The sequence below is a fragment of the Mus pahari genome, chromosome 13 (assembly GCF_900095145.1).
Source record: "Mus pahari chromosome 13, PAHARI_EIJ_v1.1, whole genome shotgun sequence".
In the NCBI taxonomy this organism is placed as follows: Eukaryota; Metazoa; Chordata; class Mammalia; order Rodentia; family Muridae; genus Mus; species Mus pahari.
This window is the reverse complement of record NC_034602.1, coordinates 30701928-30717606: the sequence shown is the minus strand read 5'-3', so window position 1 is coordinate 30717606 and position 15679 is coordinate 30701928. Positions and strand designations below refer to the sequence as shown.

Genomic DNA, 15679 nt, shown 5'->3' with positions numbered 1-15679 from the left:
CACCTGCTTCCCCAGCCAGGCGGGAAGCCCCAGGCAGCACAAAACAGAGACAAAATACAGGTGCTGAGAAATATCCAGAGTCCACATGCCACAGAGACTGAAGGCAGGGGAATGGTTGCCAGGGACTGGGAGAGAAGAGATGAGACTGTTTCTGGGTACAGAATTCCAAACTCTGGGAGCGATGAGAATGCTCTGGAACTATATAATACTAGATTCACATAATATTAATGTCAGTAAATCTCCTGTTTTGTTATGTGTACACATGTATGCATATGCATATACACATGCATATATGCACATGCATGTGTTCATACACATATGCATGCATATATGCATACACGGATATGCACATATGCATATACACGTGGACACATACACATTTGCACATATGCACACATACACAAATGCACACATGCACACACAGACACACACACACACACACATAGCATCCACATTATAAAATCGGAAGAACCTCGCCATTAGTCAGAAACTCTGTTGTTTTGGGGGAGGGGGATTTAACTTGATTTATTTTTATTTTATTTGTATTGCATGTATGTTTGTGTGAAGGTATCAGGTCCCCTGGAATTAGAGTTATAGACAGTTGTGAGCTACCATGTGGATACTGGGATTTGAACCTGAGTCCTCTGGGGAGCAGCCAGTGCTCTTAACTTCCGGGCCATTTCAGGATATCTGAGCTGCCATTACTACTATGTGCAGAAAGGGCGCAGGGTAGAGGAACAGCTAGGCAACATTAAATGGATGGAGAACTGAGTAACAAAATGGATGCGAGCAAACAAAAGCCAATGGTGGCCCTGGGTGACCTGTTTGGAAGGCTGGCACCAGTGAGACCCCCCCTCTACAAGGGTGACAGAAACCCTTTAGTGAGACAGGAACCAAAACTGAGGCTGTTAGAGCATTAGATCCAGCCTCAAGTCCTCATCCCTAAGTGACCTCAGAAATGGCGCAGCCAAATGCCACCACTCACCACAGTCAGCAGAGACGTTAGGACACAAACAACCTAAGCTGCAGATGTTTACGCAGAAAGAAAAAAAAAAGTGGTTATGATGTGACTGGCTCCCCCCCACACCCCCCCGCTGCTTGCAAAGACTCATCGCTCACCGTGCCCACCCCTTTAATCACACACTCGCTGCAGCCTTGCCTCTGAGAAACATTTCATAGCATTTATGAGGAGCGATCCTGCACAAAAAGGCCTTTCAAGGAAGACTTGAAAAGATGAGAATTCAATACCATGTTTCAAAGATACAATAAAGGCTTGTTTAGAAAGTTTGGTTTCAATTATGTGATAAATGTATCTATAGGCTTGGAAGGCTGGAAGCCGCCATTGTTCAGCTTCTCTGTGTGTGCAGAGGCTGGGTACAGAGAGATCTCAGGATGTCCTGTGGCCACACAGTAATCCTGCCCACTGAATCCTCCAAACACAGGAAACAGGGCACATGTAATGACTTTCCATGTCCCCTACCCTCCAAATGCAGGAAACGGGGGAGCACACGTGGTGTCTTTCCATGCCCACTTATTCCCCTAAATATGGGGAAACGGGACACACATGACTTTCCCAGAAAAGATCTCAGCAAGTTTTAAGTCTCTAGCTTGGCCTCCATAGTCAAGGAGCCGGCTGGATGGGGGCTCGCTGCCCCTAGTCCCAGTGACCTGGAGGGGCGGCAGGGACAGCAAAGAGACTCATGGTCTCCAAGTGATGAGTGAATGTTCAGATTGACTGCAGGAAGTGTCAGTCATATGTCACATGTCCTAAGGCAGCCTTGCTGTGATATATCATCTGAGTTGTCAACTTGGCTAGATCTGAAATCAACTAGGAGACGAGCTGCCGGGCACAGCCCTGAGGGATTTTCTCCATCACTGGAAGTGAGAAGACCCTCTCACACTAAGCGTGGTTGGTAACTCCCAGTGGCTGTCCACATAAAAGGGGGTCTGAGGGGGGAAGCTTCACTTTCTGCCTTCTCAATGGTGAGTCCATCTACTCTGCTTGAAAGGTCACCCTCCCCATTGCCATTGGCCCAGCTCCTGCCGCCACCTTCATGCTACACTGGCATGGGAGCCCAGCTTCCATGATGAGGACCAGAGACTCCAGGAATCCTCTGGACTTCGGAGCCACTTTTGGATTACTGAAGGACCCAGCCTGGTGGGCAGAGAAGCTCCTGGGCCCTCAGCCTCCCCTGGGTTAAGACAAGCTAGGCTAATGGTTCCCAACCTATGGGTCTCAATCGTTTGGAGAGTTGAAAAGTCCTTTCACAGGGGTCACATATTATATATTCTGCATAGCAGATATCTTTATTATGATTTGTAACAGTAGCAAAATTACTATAATAAAATAGTAACTATAATAATTTTATGGCTGGAGTCATCACAACATGAGCAACTGTATCAAAGGGTCACAGCATTAGGAAAGTTGAGAACCACTGGTATCTTGTGCAAACCAATCTAATAAACCCCTTTAAATAAATCTGTGTTATTGGTTCAAAGGACCCCGACTAATACCCTTGCTGATTCCAACAGAGCAGAGCTTGGCTCAGGGACACCAGAAGACTCCTCACAGCCACGGGGCTGAATAGCATCGTGATCATGGCTGTTCCCAGGATCTCTGCACCTCCTTCTTTCCCCGATAAAATGCAGACATAGGCCAGGTCATCTTAAGGCATCTTCTAAGCAAAGAGTCTCTTTTGTCAACAAACGGGTGTCAAGTGCCAACCAGAGGAGTAAGCCCAATGCTGCAATGCCAGGAAAGTCCAGCAGGGGGCAAACAACCCGTCTGGGGAGAGGAGATGACCAGCGTCAGAGAAGCTGGCTGAGTTCTGAGGGATGCCTGGCAGAAACACTCTTTACAAAAAGAGGGTCCCAGTGGCCCTTGAAGGAGTCGAGAGGGTTAACTTTTCTGGTGAAGCCTCGGTAAGAATAGCCTACAGAAAGAGCACAGGAAGCTCTGTTTTCTAAGGAAGACAGCTAGAGTCCTATAGCTGAGGTCAGGACAAGGATCAGAGGGCTGGAAAGTGAGGTGGCAAAAAAACCAATAGTGATGACATGATTACTGCGCGCCACCACCTCAGCTCAAAGTCTCATGGTTTTGCTAATAGTATTACATTTACCAGACTTCAAGGGCTTCCTGTAAAATCAAGTGTTTGAGAATTCTCACTTCAGAGCTAGCCACCTGTTACGTAATTCCTCTTCTTGTTAGTTAACACATGCTCTTTACATATTACAACACTTGTCTTTTATGTGCATTATAAATACCACGCCCCCCCCACCCCCAAGTTTCTCACTTATCTTTCTTGTTGTTGTTTTTAAGAGTAAAATTCCAGGCGGTTTCTATTCAAATTCCTCAGACTACTCATATTGACTTTCTATAGATTACTTTATCTACGAACAGTGAAGAGTCAGGACTCACAACAGGCCACATGGTTGTAAAGCTTGCTACACCCTCAACACTGTAGCATCTCGTGTTCACATGCCGCATAGAAGGCCCCTTTCCATCCTTGCGGGAGGGCGAGGCCTTGGCAGGTGGGGCACATTCATTAAGAGAAAGTTCTTCGTCACAATCATGACAGTATCTGCCACCTCTTCAACTGACTGCCAGTCATCATTGGTGACAATCAATTCAGTCAAGGGATATTTACTGAATGATTGTCACCTACCAGGTGAGACAGTAAAGGGGACATAGAACGGATTGACCAGGGGTCTTCCTTTGGAGTTCTCAGACCAACAAAGAAAATAGTGACCTTCACCCTCAACTGCGCCCCCTGAACTGCAGGCTTGCTAAAAGCCAGACCTGTCTTCCTTCCCATCTCTTCTGACCAGGGTTTTGGCCCATAGGAGGTGCATCTGAGGGAGATAGCAGGTGCATCAAAACAGAACGATATATCCAGTGTATGAATGTGGACAGGAGCCCCCCAGACCCACCCTACCTATGTATGGACAGGAACAATATGCAGACCCACTCCATGTGAGCATGTTCAGGTGCTTCCCAGTGGGCTAGACCAGGATGGAACCAATCCAGGGGCAAGATGCATCTGTCTGTCTGTCTGTCTGTCTGTCTGTCTCCTGACTCAGGGACACATTCCTCTTGTCCAGTTCATGGACCACAGAATTCAAGACTCTTCTGCCTAAGACTGTAGGCCACACACCAATGAGCACTAAGTCCTCAGAACTGTATCCTCAGATGAGTCACTCCACCAGCATCCCAGGCCTGAAGACTTCCAACTTGAACTAAGCCACAGGCTGGCATGCAGGGACGGCCTTCTCCATCATCATGTGAGCCAGTAAGCACTATGGAGTCACTCTCCTCTCTCTCCCTCTCTCTCTCCACCTCTCCTCCCCACTCCTGGAGAAGACTGACTAACCCATAGAGAGAGTCACGCCTGTTGGATGCAGGCAAATGAGTGTGCATGCTAGGAAGAGCATTGCTAAACAAAAAGGAAACAGATTCCCAGTGGATATCGGAGGCAGGGTGGCTGCCTACAGACTACAGCATCCTGGTACAGTCTGGGAAGACGAGCTGTCTCCAGCAGCTGGGCCTGGACCCCAGTCCCATGGGACATTACCCACATTTAAAACAGATGTTGCACCTGAGTTAATTCAGTCTTGAAACTTCCTCACATGGCCACCAAGAGGTTTGTTTCTTGTGGCAGTGTGAATAAGAAATTTCTTCACAGGTCATGTATTTGAGGTCCCCAGTCAGTGGAACTGTTTAGGGGGGATATTATGGAACCCTGAAGAGGTATGGTCTTGTTGGAGGAGCTTTGGGAGTTTATAGCCTGCCTCTACTTGCTTTGTGTGTGTAGTTGAAGATAACATCTTTCAGCTTCCTGGTCCTGCAGTCATGCCTTCTTCCATGACGGACTCTCTCATCCCTCTGGAACAGTAAGCTAAAATGAACTCTTCCTCCTGTACCCTACCTTGGCCACAGTGCTTTATTGCAGCAGCAGAAATGGATATAATTCCCATGGTAATTCTAAATCCCATCAGGTTGGGACTCAAACTTAACCATCACAGAAGGTCACCAAGAGAACTAGCCTTAGGAGTCACAGAACCTAAGACCCCCAGCCTAGCAGGGATGTGAGGCCTGAGGCCAGCCCCTCCCCTTGGCTCTGAAGTCAGGCCCCACATCAACACAGCATGTGCATAGGTGGGCATGAGACCAGGATGGATCTGAATGTTGTCTTACCACTATCTTTTCTTCCACTGTGATGGCAAAGTGGGCTTTTAGCTGAGTTCTGTTCTGGGAAAAGAGAGAGAAGAAATGTTTCAGTCACATGGAATCTGACCCATGTGCACCCGAATTCAGTTGTAACAGCCCCTGGCTTCTGAGTAATATGGGTTTGTCCAACCTCTAAAGCCTCGTCAAGAAACAAGGGAACTAGGACTCCAGCTTCTCTACTGAAGACCGGGGCAACCCAAACCCATGTCCTGAGAGCCAAGGGGCACAGCTCTCTGTGGAGAACTGGGTTGGGGCAATGTTGCCAGTCCAAACTCAGGCAAGGTGTTCGTCTCTGATGGACTTGGCTGTCTCATTTGTAAAATGGGAGGCACATGGAACTCAAAGGTGACTGGAAAATGAAGCTAATTAATATGGAATGTGGAAGAGAAGGGAAGGGGAGATGGCTTTTAACAGGGAAGCTGCCCAAGTGAGCAGGTGACATCTACCCAGGGGAGGGAAGAAGGGAAAGAGAACAGAAGGGAAGGAGGAAGGAAAGGAGGAAGGGAGGGAGGGAGGGAGGGAGGGAGAAAGAAACGTTCCTGTGCCTCTGTGGTCAGTATACCCCTCCAGGGCAGTGGCAGATCCCAAGCAAGGGTGACAGTTTTACCTGTGAGGGGCTCTGAAAGATGAGCCGGGCAGGAAGATCCAGGCTCTCTCCAGTCCCAAGGGCTGTGGGGTCCAGCGAGGCCATGTAGCTGACAGAGTAGCATTCTCCCACTGCTCAGAGACAGCAAGTGCAGGTCAGGAAGGGGACAGGCCTCCCCATACCAGGCCATACCCCTAAGTAGCCTTCCCTCTGGCCTAGCCACAACCCTGGCCTCTGCAATCCTGTACCCGCCACAACTGCTCACAAGCCCAGATCCCCAACAAGAAGCATCTGGATTTCACACACTCCAGGGCATTCTGAGGAAAGGAAGTTAGAAGTTGCTTGGGACCCCACCCCACCCCACCCCCCAGCCACTAGCAGACAGTACACTCTGCTGGAAGCAAGGCTGGTCTCTCGGGCCTTTCTCACTCTGTAGCACACTCCTCTGAGCTCTCAAAGGAGCGCTCCACACAGAAAGCAGGACCATCCAGCCGGTGGATGGCAGAGCTGGTAGACTATGGCTTAACTTAGGGACAGCAAGACCCCTGGGTAGAAAGCGGGGGAGATGAGCACGGAGCCTGGGAATCGGCTTGTCTAGAAAAATCAGCATGCCTACTTTGCTGTCTCACAAGGACACAAGCGAAGACATTGACAAGGGGAAGGCAGCGTCAGCCACCTCCCAATACTATAGTCCTTACACCCAAAGCATCCTTGCACACGACCCCAGAGGGTGCGGAGGCTTAACATAAAGAGCCTGCTCCCTTCTGTAGTGTTCAAGAGACACTGTGACTGAGACCAGGCAGGTAGTAGGTAAAAGTCTTTACTACTTAGTTCTCATCCAGGCCAAACTACACATTTTTGGTTTTGTTTTTTAATAAACGGCGGGGGGGGGGGGAGAGGGTGGCTTGGGAGGGAGTCAAAGGATGATGATGGCAATAGAGCCAGGGAGGCAGGAAGCTAGAGTCTGATAGGCCAGTGGATTTTGGAGTCGTTCATTGGGTGATGACTCTCCCCTAACTTGAAAGTCACCATTGTGCACCGGTTGGGGATGCTCGGGAACGAGTGACTTGGACTGTGTTCTCAGGGCGCACAGCCTCCCGGACAGAGCAAAAGGTTGGAATAAATGGGAGAAAACAGCACCAAGAATCAAAAGGTGACACAATGTCCACAAAGCCAGGGTACTTCCCACAGGCCAGGCTGGGCTGTGTTGATACCTCTCTACATCACTGTGCCCTTGCCCAGTGGGGGGCACCATGCTTGGGGCAGGCAAGGGGATGCGTGCCCATCTGGAAGAGCAGAATTTTGTTAGTACTTAGGGCGAGGCGTGACTAGAGTAGGGACAGTTAAGAGAATGTCCCTGAGGCAGAGTGGAGGGGGGGGGTTGGAGTTGGAAAACAAGTAGAACTTCCAGGAGAGGTAACCCTAAAACCAATCCTCATGGAATGGAGATGTGTATGTTATAAGTAGGAGAGAGGGACCACCCAGAACCGTCTGAGGGACAGGGTCAGAACAAGCATGACCCAACAGGAGCGAGAGCCATGACAGATGCCAGAAAGCAAGGGGTAGGCCCACAGATGGGACGGGCATTGAAAGGGAGCCAGGGGTGTGTGTGTCCTGGTTTGCCATGGTAGGCTAGCTCTGCTGTGGCCCTCCCCGAGGGAAACCCGGGAAACCCACTCTAACCCATGACCCATAGTGGCCTGAAGCATCCGTGGTTACCTTGCAGAAAGCTCTTTCTGAAAGTCTGGATTCCGTCCTGAGTATTGTTGCCAGGCGACTCCTTCACAGTGAGGCCAGTGATCTCATCCAGCACGAGCAGGTCCGAGAGGTTGGCTGACGTGGGCGTCCTGGTGTTGTTCACTGACAGCTGCACGTGCATGGTCTGCGATTCGCTCTGCCCAGACACCTAGGGCAGGAGGAAAGTGGGTGAGGACAGATCCCTGTTGGCCTGGCTTCCTATGATGACCCATAAGCCTCGAAGAGGATCCCAGACTTTATCAGGCTCCCCTGATGTGAGAGTTGGGAGGGGTGATGTTGACCCTCATTTAGCAAGCTGTGACTTGAGACACTTTCAGAGAAATCAGAGCCCTGGATGCAATGAACTCGTTGTCACAGAGAAGTCTCCTGAGTACCAAACCTGAGTCAGGATGGGGTCACTGTGGTACCTGGTGCTCCAAAACAGAGGAAATAACAGCGCTACCTGAGTCACTGAAGATGGTGCCCTGACTCCACAACCAGAGCTCTGTGGGTCATCGGCTTTTCCCTCCACCAGGCTGGTCCCCTCCACCCAGGTTCAGCCCTATCATACGTATGACTTGCTGTGTTTGAATCTGGATCCCCTTCATCCCAAAGGCCTGGGCATTAAAGGCCTGCCCCCCAGTTCACAGCATTGTTAGAAAATATTATCCCTGGGCTTGGGAGATGGCTCTGTGGGTCAATCATTAGATGTGCAAGTATGGAGACCAGAGTTCAGATCCTCAGAACTTACATAAATGCAAAGGAGAGACCAGGTCCCTGGAGCAAGCTGGCTAGCTAGAGTAGCTGCTCCAGTGAGCTCTGGTTCAAGTAAGAGGTGCTCTCTCAACAGACAAGATGGGGTGTGACGAAGGGAGGCACCTGACATCCTCTTCTGCCCTCTACACACACACACAGACACCCCAAGTGCCATGTCACTTATCACTGTTCATCATGTGTGATAAACATACCACCCTTTCATCCCTGCTCTGACCACTAGATTTTTTTTACTACCAATGACTTCTAATCAATCAAATTACCCCCAACAAACCTAGTGAGGCCATGCAAGCCAAGGTCTTCTGTTCTTTTCATTGACCAGATCTACTTTTCGTTTGTTCCTAAATACATGATGACTTTAGAGATTTGGGGGAAAATCCAATTATTTTCTCCCCTGGAAACTTACCAGTGAGCATTTTTGAAATATCACTCCATTCTCAGAGGAACCTTGGGCTTCTCTTGAAATATCGCTGTACTACAATAAAAACACAAAAACCCTTAGAAAGTGAGAAAAACTTCATGTTCCACCTGTCTGATGGAAATGTAAGATGAGAAAGTCTTTAAAGGACACCACAGGGATTATTTCTGCTGATCACAGTTTTCAGGAATGTGAAATATTTCATTTAAATAGTGTTAAAGGATCGTGAATCAAAGCCGGGGAAGAAGATGTCGTAACATGAATCACAGCTTGTTCTGTTCTGGGCCCAATGCAACCAGTTATCAGACTTGGAGATAAAACCCAGGATATGGAGTCCAGGGAGCTGTGTTCTAGGTATAACCATTTATTTACTGTGTGTCATTGGACAAGTCACTCAGCCTCTCTGAACCTCAAATCCCTCTCCAAAAGGTGACTATCTCAAAACTTCCAGAAAGCCTGCTTAGCCAAATTGAAGGATGAAATCTGGTTATAGCTGTGTCCAGTTGAACTTGTGTATTCCACTGGGTCCTAGAAGGTTCAAGCTTTTCCCAGCATGTAGTGAGGGGCAGGGGAGGAAGAGGAAAGGAGGAGAGGAGGAAGAAGATGAGGAAGAGCAGAAAGGAGGAGGAGAAGGAGGAGGAGGAGGAGGAGGGAGACCAATCCTGGATGGATCTGTTCTGTGCCAGGTCCTGTGCCACACATAGTGAGTAATGATCTGAGGAAACCTCCCATCAGCCCTCTCCTCCATCCACCCTGGGCTTCTAGACCAGGGTACCTAGGAGCTCAGACCTTACTGGTCCTTTGTGCCTGGTAATGAATCTGCTTGTGCTCCACTCACACCCTTTGTTCACTGGTTGCTCTGCACTGGAACAAGAGGGTATGCACCAGAACTGAGTGGACCCAAGGCAAGGTCTAATTCTGGTAGCTGCCAGCAGGTGAACATCTGAGTTCTTCCATGCTACTGTAACAAAATACCTGTGTCTAGGTGACATATCAAGAAGGAGCCAGTGTAAGATGCTACAGTGAATCCCTGAAAGCTCTGATATATCTCTGGATTGGGTAACAGGTATGGACTTGGCTGTAATGGGCTCAGACATGAGATGGAAGGAATGGGGTACATTCCATAGATGGAATCTTCCTGGGGATGACTTAAGAGACCACAGTCAAAAGCTGGAATGCAACACAAATTCTTTGCCACTTTAGAACATCAGTGGCCTCTCTTCTGGGTCACATTATCTTGTTCCTTTCTGTCTAGTAGTTCATCAGGACAGTCTTCCTAAACCATGCATTCACTCTCCAGTGCTACATGGCACTGAAGTTCTCTGGGGGTTGGAGGGCGAAGCCAGTCTATGCTAAGGATTCTACTGAACTGACTGATGCATCTGCAGGTCCCTGATGGTGGAGATTTGGCTTTGTATGGATCCACAACCCCCATACCAAATACCCACCAACACCTCTACTTACTCTCTTCCTCCAGCTGAGAGAATGCAGAGCCCTCCAGCATGGGGACTCGTCTTGATGTGTCTGGGGACTGGTCTTGATGTGTCATAGTCTCCTGACAGAAACCAACCCTGGAGGGCCCTCCTGGGCATCCTTAGTGGATGGCTGACTTGAACACCCAGTTCCCACACCAACCTCACACTTGTCTTCTTACCGCCCCCTGGTGCCACAGAGTCTTTGCACAGAAAGACTGAGTTTAATAGAGTTGTCCCGGTCACCTCCAGTCACAGGGACCCTTAAGTACACTTTGCATTTCACATTTCGGTAGCCTCATAGAGCTAGCAATCAATGCACCCAGGTAGCTGAGCAACAGAAAGGGACAGATGCCCACTTAGTCCTGAGCCTTTATGTTCAGGTCCACAAAGCACTTCCTTATGGAACTAAGCCTCTGTGAGCACAAGCCCAGGGAGCCAGGTCTACTGAGCATGCTCCCCACAACTGCACAAATCATGACCACAGTCTCTGTAACAATAGAGAGGGCAAAGAACACCTTCTGTGCCATGCTCTGTAGAATTAAACTGGATAATGTACACAAAGCAGTTATCACAGGACTGTACATGAAGTGACCCAGGGAGTAAATGGGTTATCCCTATGACTGCTGTGCCATTGCCATCATCATTTCTGCAAGACTATTCCTTGGGAACTATAAGAATCACCCCCATGGAACCTAAGAACGTTGGGCTGAGTGTCAGTATTGGAACTAAAGGCATTGAGAAATTGATGACTGCTACAGAGCAGGATCTAGGCATAAAAGACACACAGCAGATGCCTGTGGTTAGCTTCTCTGAGAAACCACCAACTATGTCCTCAGGGGAGTTAAGAAAAGTGCAAAAAAGACAATAATATGCAACACATTATATAAACATCATTGTTTATATTATGTAATCTCAATGTATTTTGTTCCCAGTATAGAATGCACTGCTTGTATAATTTTACTATATAAACAGAATACTAGAAAGTAGTAAGAGGGGCTTGCTGTGATGAATAACTTAATGGAAAGCAGGAGGGGGAAGGGCTTGTCTGGCTTACAAGGAACTCCAGGTTACAATGTATCACTTCAGAGAAGTCAATACAGGACCCCCTAAGCAGCTATTTGTGTCTCATGACTATCAGGATAGAATTCATGTTGCTGCTGCAGCCAGCAGTGGCAGCAGCGGTGGCTGCTGCTGCTCAGCCAGCATTCTTCACTCTGACTCAGCTCAGTGCCCAGCCCACAGGCTAGTGCTGCCCACATTCATGGGGCATCTTCCCACCTCAAAGACCAGGACAATCCCCCACAGATGTCCCAACGGCCACCCTGATGATGCTAAGTTATGGTAAGTTGGTAGTTAAAACTAGCCAGCACACGTGGGGAGAGGAATAAAGGATGACAGAGGGACAGAGTAATGAGGTTTGTTTTCTGTTTGGTTGGTTGTGTTTTGAGACAGGAGCTCTTGTAGCCTGGGCTGACCTTGAATTCACTCTAAACTGAGGATGACGAACTCCTGATCCTACTAAACTGACCTCCCAAGTACTGGGATGGCAGGTGTGGACATACCCATGAAAGTCGAAGCTCTTGATTATTGTGGGAAGGTTTCTGTGACTCTGTGACAGCCTTGAGAAGGAATAGAGGGGCTGTGGGAATCTAAAGGGGAAGACACAGCAGACAAAAGGAGAAACATGCATAAAGGCCCCAAGGTAGGAAGATACATAGAATCTTCAAGGACCTACACAGAGGCCAAGTGCATAAACAGAGAAACTTAGAACATACACAAGAGATGGGGGAGTGTGGTAAGGATTAATCCAGAGACTTCAGGTCACACTAGGGATTTGATTTCTTCTAGAAGCACTAACAAGCTTCTTGAAGAGAATTGAAGAGGAGGCTCTTCTAAATGGGATAGGACAGTCAGCAAGGGCAGGGGTAGGGAGGTCCATGCAAGATAAAGATGGTAATGAGACCAAAGACATTCTTATAAAGAGTGAAAGCTGTTAGCGTGTTTGGAAACAGAGAATCCGACAGTAGAGGGAATGTGGGTCACAGAAAGAGACAGCCAAGGCTAAGGTGAGGACCAAAGGCAGGCAGTGTGGCCCCACCTGCGAGGGGATATTTGGCAGACAGACAGGTCCACCCAACAGGTCAGTGAAGGCTCTGCTGAAAAACAGAATTTGGACTTTTCAGGGGCTGGATGGCCAAAGTCATACCAGTCCCCAGAAGAGAAAGCTGAGCACTGAAGTCCTGGAAGACCCCAGGCACTAAAGAACAAATGGGGACTAAAATGCTCCAGAGACCCCTATTCTTCTGCACAGTACTCAAGAGGCATTTGAGGATGGTTTCCCTTCACACAGGGGCAAAACAATCTGAAACTACAATAAGCAACCACAACAACAAAGATGCAATGTAAAAAAGCAAAAACACAGTGTAGTAGCAACAACAACAAAGATATTGCTATGCTGGCTAGCTTTGTGTCAATGTGACACAAGCTAGAGTCATCAGATAGAAGGGGGTCTCTATTTAAAATATGCTTCCATAAGATCCAGCTGCAGGAAAGGTGGGTGGTACCACCCTGGTCTGGTGGTCCTGAGCTCTATAAGAAATCAGGCCAAGCAAACCAGTGTTGAGCAAGCCAGTAAGAAGCACCCTTCCATGCCCTCTGCATCAGCTCCTGACTACAAGTTCCAACCCTCCTTGAATTCCTGTCCTAACTTCTTTCAGCGGTGGACTATGATGTAGAAGCAGAAGCCAAATAAACCCTTTGCCCAAGCTGCTTTTGGTCATGGTAGTTTTCTCACAGCAATAAGAAAGCCCAACTACCATACAGTGCAACAATACACAACAAAGATACAGTGTAGCAACAACAAAGATACAGTGTAACAACAGAGATAGAGTGGCAGCAAAGATACAATGTGGTAACAATCAAGATACAGTGTAACAATAAAGATAACAGTGTAGCATAGAGATACAATGCGGCAAGCAATAAAGAAAGTAATAACAACAACAAAGAAATAGTGTAACAACAAGCAAAAAAAAATACAGTGTGACAGCAAAGATACAGTGTAACAACAACAAGGATACAGAAAAGGCACTGTAAGATAGGTCTCACAGCACCAAGTTGGGGTCTCTCCCTTCCCCTCCCCTCCCTCTGTACCTCACTCTTCCTAACTCCATTTCTTCTTCCCTTCTTTCCTCCCCCCTAGGACACACACAGCGGATTCAATTTAGAATCCCAGCCAACCTGAACTATTGCATCATATTAAGTAAAGCCATGAATATGAGGAGCTTGCTTATTCCATCCCCAAACCCTAGGGAACCAGACAGGAATAGCAAGGGAACAGAGGCTCCCAAACTTGTCTCCATGATTCCTTACGCACCATTAGAAAGGACTGAAGAACTTTGGTTTATGGGGAATTTATTTGTCAGTATTTCATCCATTTCTCCTGCACCACAGAAAGAATGTATTCAAAAGAGAGCAGAATAGACAAGTACCCATTTTTAAAATAGTAATAAGAATCCTATAGTCATATAATTAGGATATTTTTTTTGAAAATTATTAGTACTCCCAAATTAAAAGAAAAAGTCACAATGGCATCACTTTAAACTTTTGCAAAGTCACCTGTGTCTGAATTAATAGATGCATCTGAATTCTCAAATCTGCCTCTGTCATGTCTCTCCATGTCATGCCACTTCTGAAAAAATGCATGGAAAATTCTGACTTCATGGACCCCTGGAAAAGTTCAAGAACCCAGGGTTCCTGGAGCCCACTCTAGAGTATAAACCTGACCCCTGTGTGTCTCTGAGGAAGAAATAAAAGAGGACACCTGCCCAGTAGATCACATCCACCCAGGGGGCACCCAGGTAGCCCATGCCAGGAAGTCAAGGTCTGATCAAGGATGCCTGGATGACCTTGGGCCAAAGACAAACAGTCAATGAGGCCCCTCCTACCTGGATCACACCCACCAGGATCCTTCCCATGGGGCCCTTTCTACTTGTCTGTATTCTGTGGCCTTTCTATCTGCCTCTCTTCCTCTAGCAGTCCTGACAAGTACTTCATCCCACTTGTAGTGTGGCACTGTCAGGTGTGGCCTTGTCGGAGGAAGTGTGTCATTGGGGGTGGGCTTTGAGGTTTCAGTTGCTCAAGCCAGGTGAAGTAGCACTCTTTCTTCCTGCTGTCTGCTGATCCAGATATAGAACTCTCAGCTATCCGTCCAGCACCATGTCAGCCTGCATGCTGCTGGGCTTCCCACTATGATGATAATATACTAAACCTCTGAACTGTAAGCCAGCCCCAATTAAATGTTGTCCCTTATAAGAGTTGCCATGGTAATGGTATCTCTTCACAGCAATAAAAGCCTAACTAAGAGAACTCTCAAAGTGCTTTCTTAATCAGCAGGCAATTGGGAATTTATCTCCCCAACTCCACATACAGGACATGACTCTTAGATGTACTTATTGAGGAAAGGAAGCAGAGAAAGGGAGCAGTGAAGACTTGGACAACCAGAGATGGAACATCAAGATAACCCTCCTCCTCTAGCCCAGGCCCTGTCCGCCGGCCAAGGTGATCTAAGCAATCCCTCACTGAGACAGCCTTCCCAGGTCATCCTAGGGTGGGCCAGGCTGACAGGCAAAGCTGACTAGCAGAAGATACGATACAAATTAAGAGTGGTGCGTGGAAGGGTGGCCAAGAGCCAGAGACAAGTGATGGCTGAGCCAAAGAAGTGGCAGAGCGCAGGGAGGAGCGTGTGTAAGCTGATCCTGAGAAGAAGGCTGGAGGGCTGGGGGCTAACTTGCAGAAAGGGACTTATGGGGCACTGGGGACCCTGTGTTTTTCCAATGCTAAAACTACTACAAACGGGGCCAGTGGCCTACTCCAGCCAGGAGACTGGAGGCAAGAACAATCCTACACAGTCTTCCCAGCTCTCTCACCATATTACCACCCCTATATACATTAACTAACCTAACTAACAGACGTACGGTGGCTTCAGAAAACTCAGGTCCCAGTGGCCTGAGAAGTGATTTGCCCTCAGACAGGGAACTCCTAGGTTGCAGATCTGGATTCAATCCTATACAAGCCTGTGGCTACCAAGCCTGAGGCTTCACCGTTTCTGGAGTTCCCGGGTACAAGACCGTGCAGACCGCACCTAGACGCACCACCAAGCAGAAAGTTCAGCCTCTCCCTCCACTTGATCTTGTGCCCTACAGGGCAGGACTCTTTCAGAGGATGGAGACAGACACAAGCTCCAGCTCTCCTTACCTGCGGGTTTGCCCGGGGTCCTGCTGGGCCGGGCAGGGATGGTGACCCTGGGCCCGGGGCAGGGAAGGAGGGTGGAAGTGCAAGAGGACCCGCGCCCAGCACCAGGGCCGCGGCCAGGATATTCCCAGCCAGCACCCACGTGGCTCGTCCCCCAGCGCCCGTGGGACCCGTCGCCTCCATCTGGTGGCTGCAGACCCCACACAGGCCCC

At 48.5% G+C, this 15679-nt stretch overlaps 1 protein-coding gene across 1 annotated transcript in view; it reads right to left on the bottom strand.

The window, feature by feature from the left end:
- The window catches only part of Evc2 (EvC ciliary complex subunit 2), an 85300-nt gene extending 69621 nt beyond the window's left edge, over window positions 1-15679 (bottom strand). Inside the window, exons 1-5 of the mRNA XM_029545408.1 lie at window positions 15471-15679; window positions 8731-8799; window positions 7533-7719; window positions 5835-5944; window positions 5195-5248 (exon numbers count right to left, since the gene is read on the bottom strand). Coding sequence (XP_029401268.1) covers window positions 5195-5248; window positions 5835-5944; window positions 7533-7719; window positions 8731-8799; window positions 15471-15650 — 600 coding nt within the window. The 5' untranslated portion in view covers window positions 15651-15679. The remainder of the gene's footprint in view (window positions 1-5194; window positions 5249-5834; window positions 5945-7532; window positions 7720-8730; window positions 8800-15470) is intronic.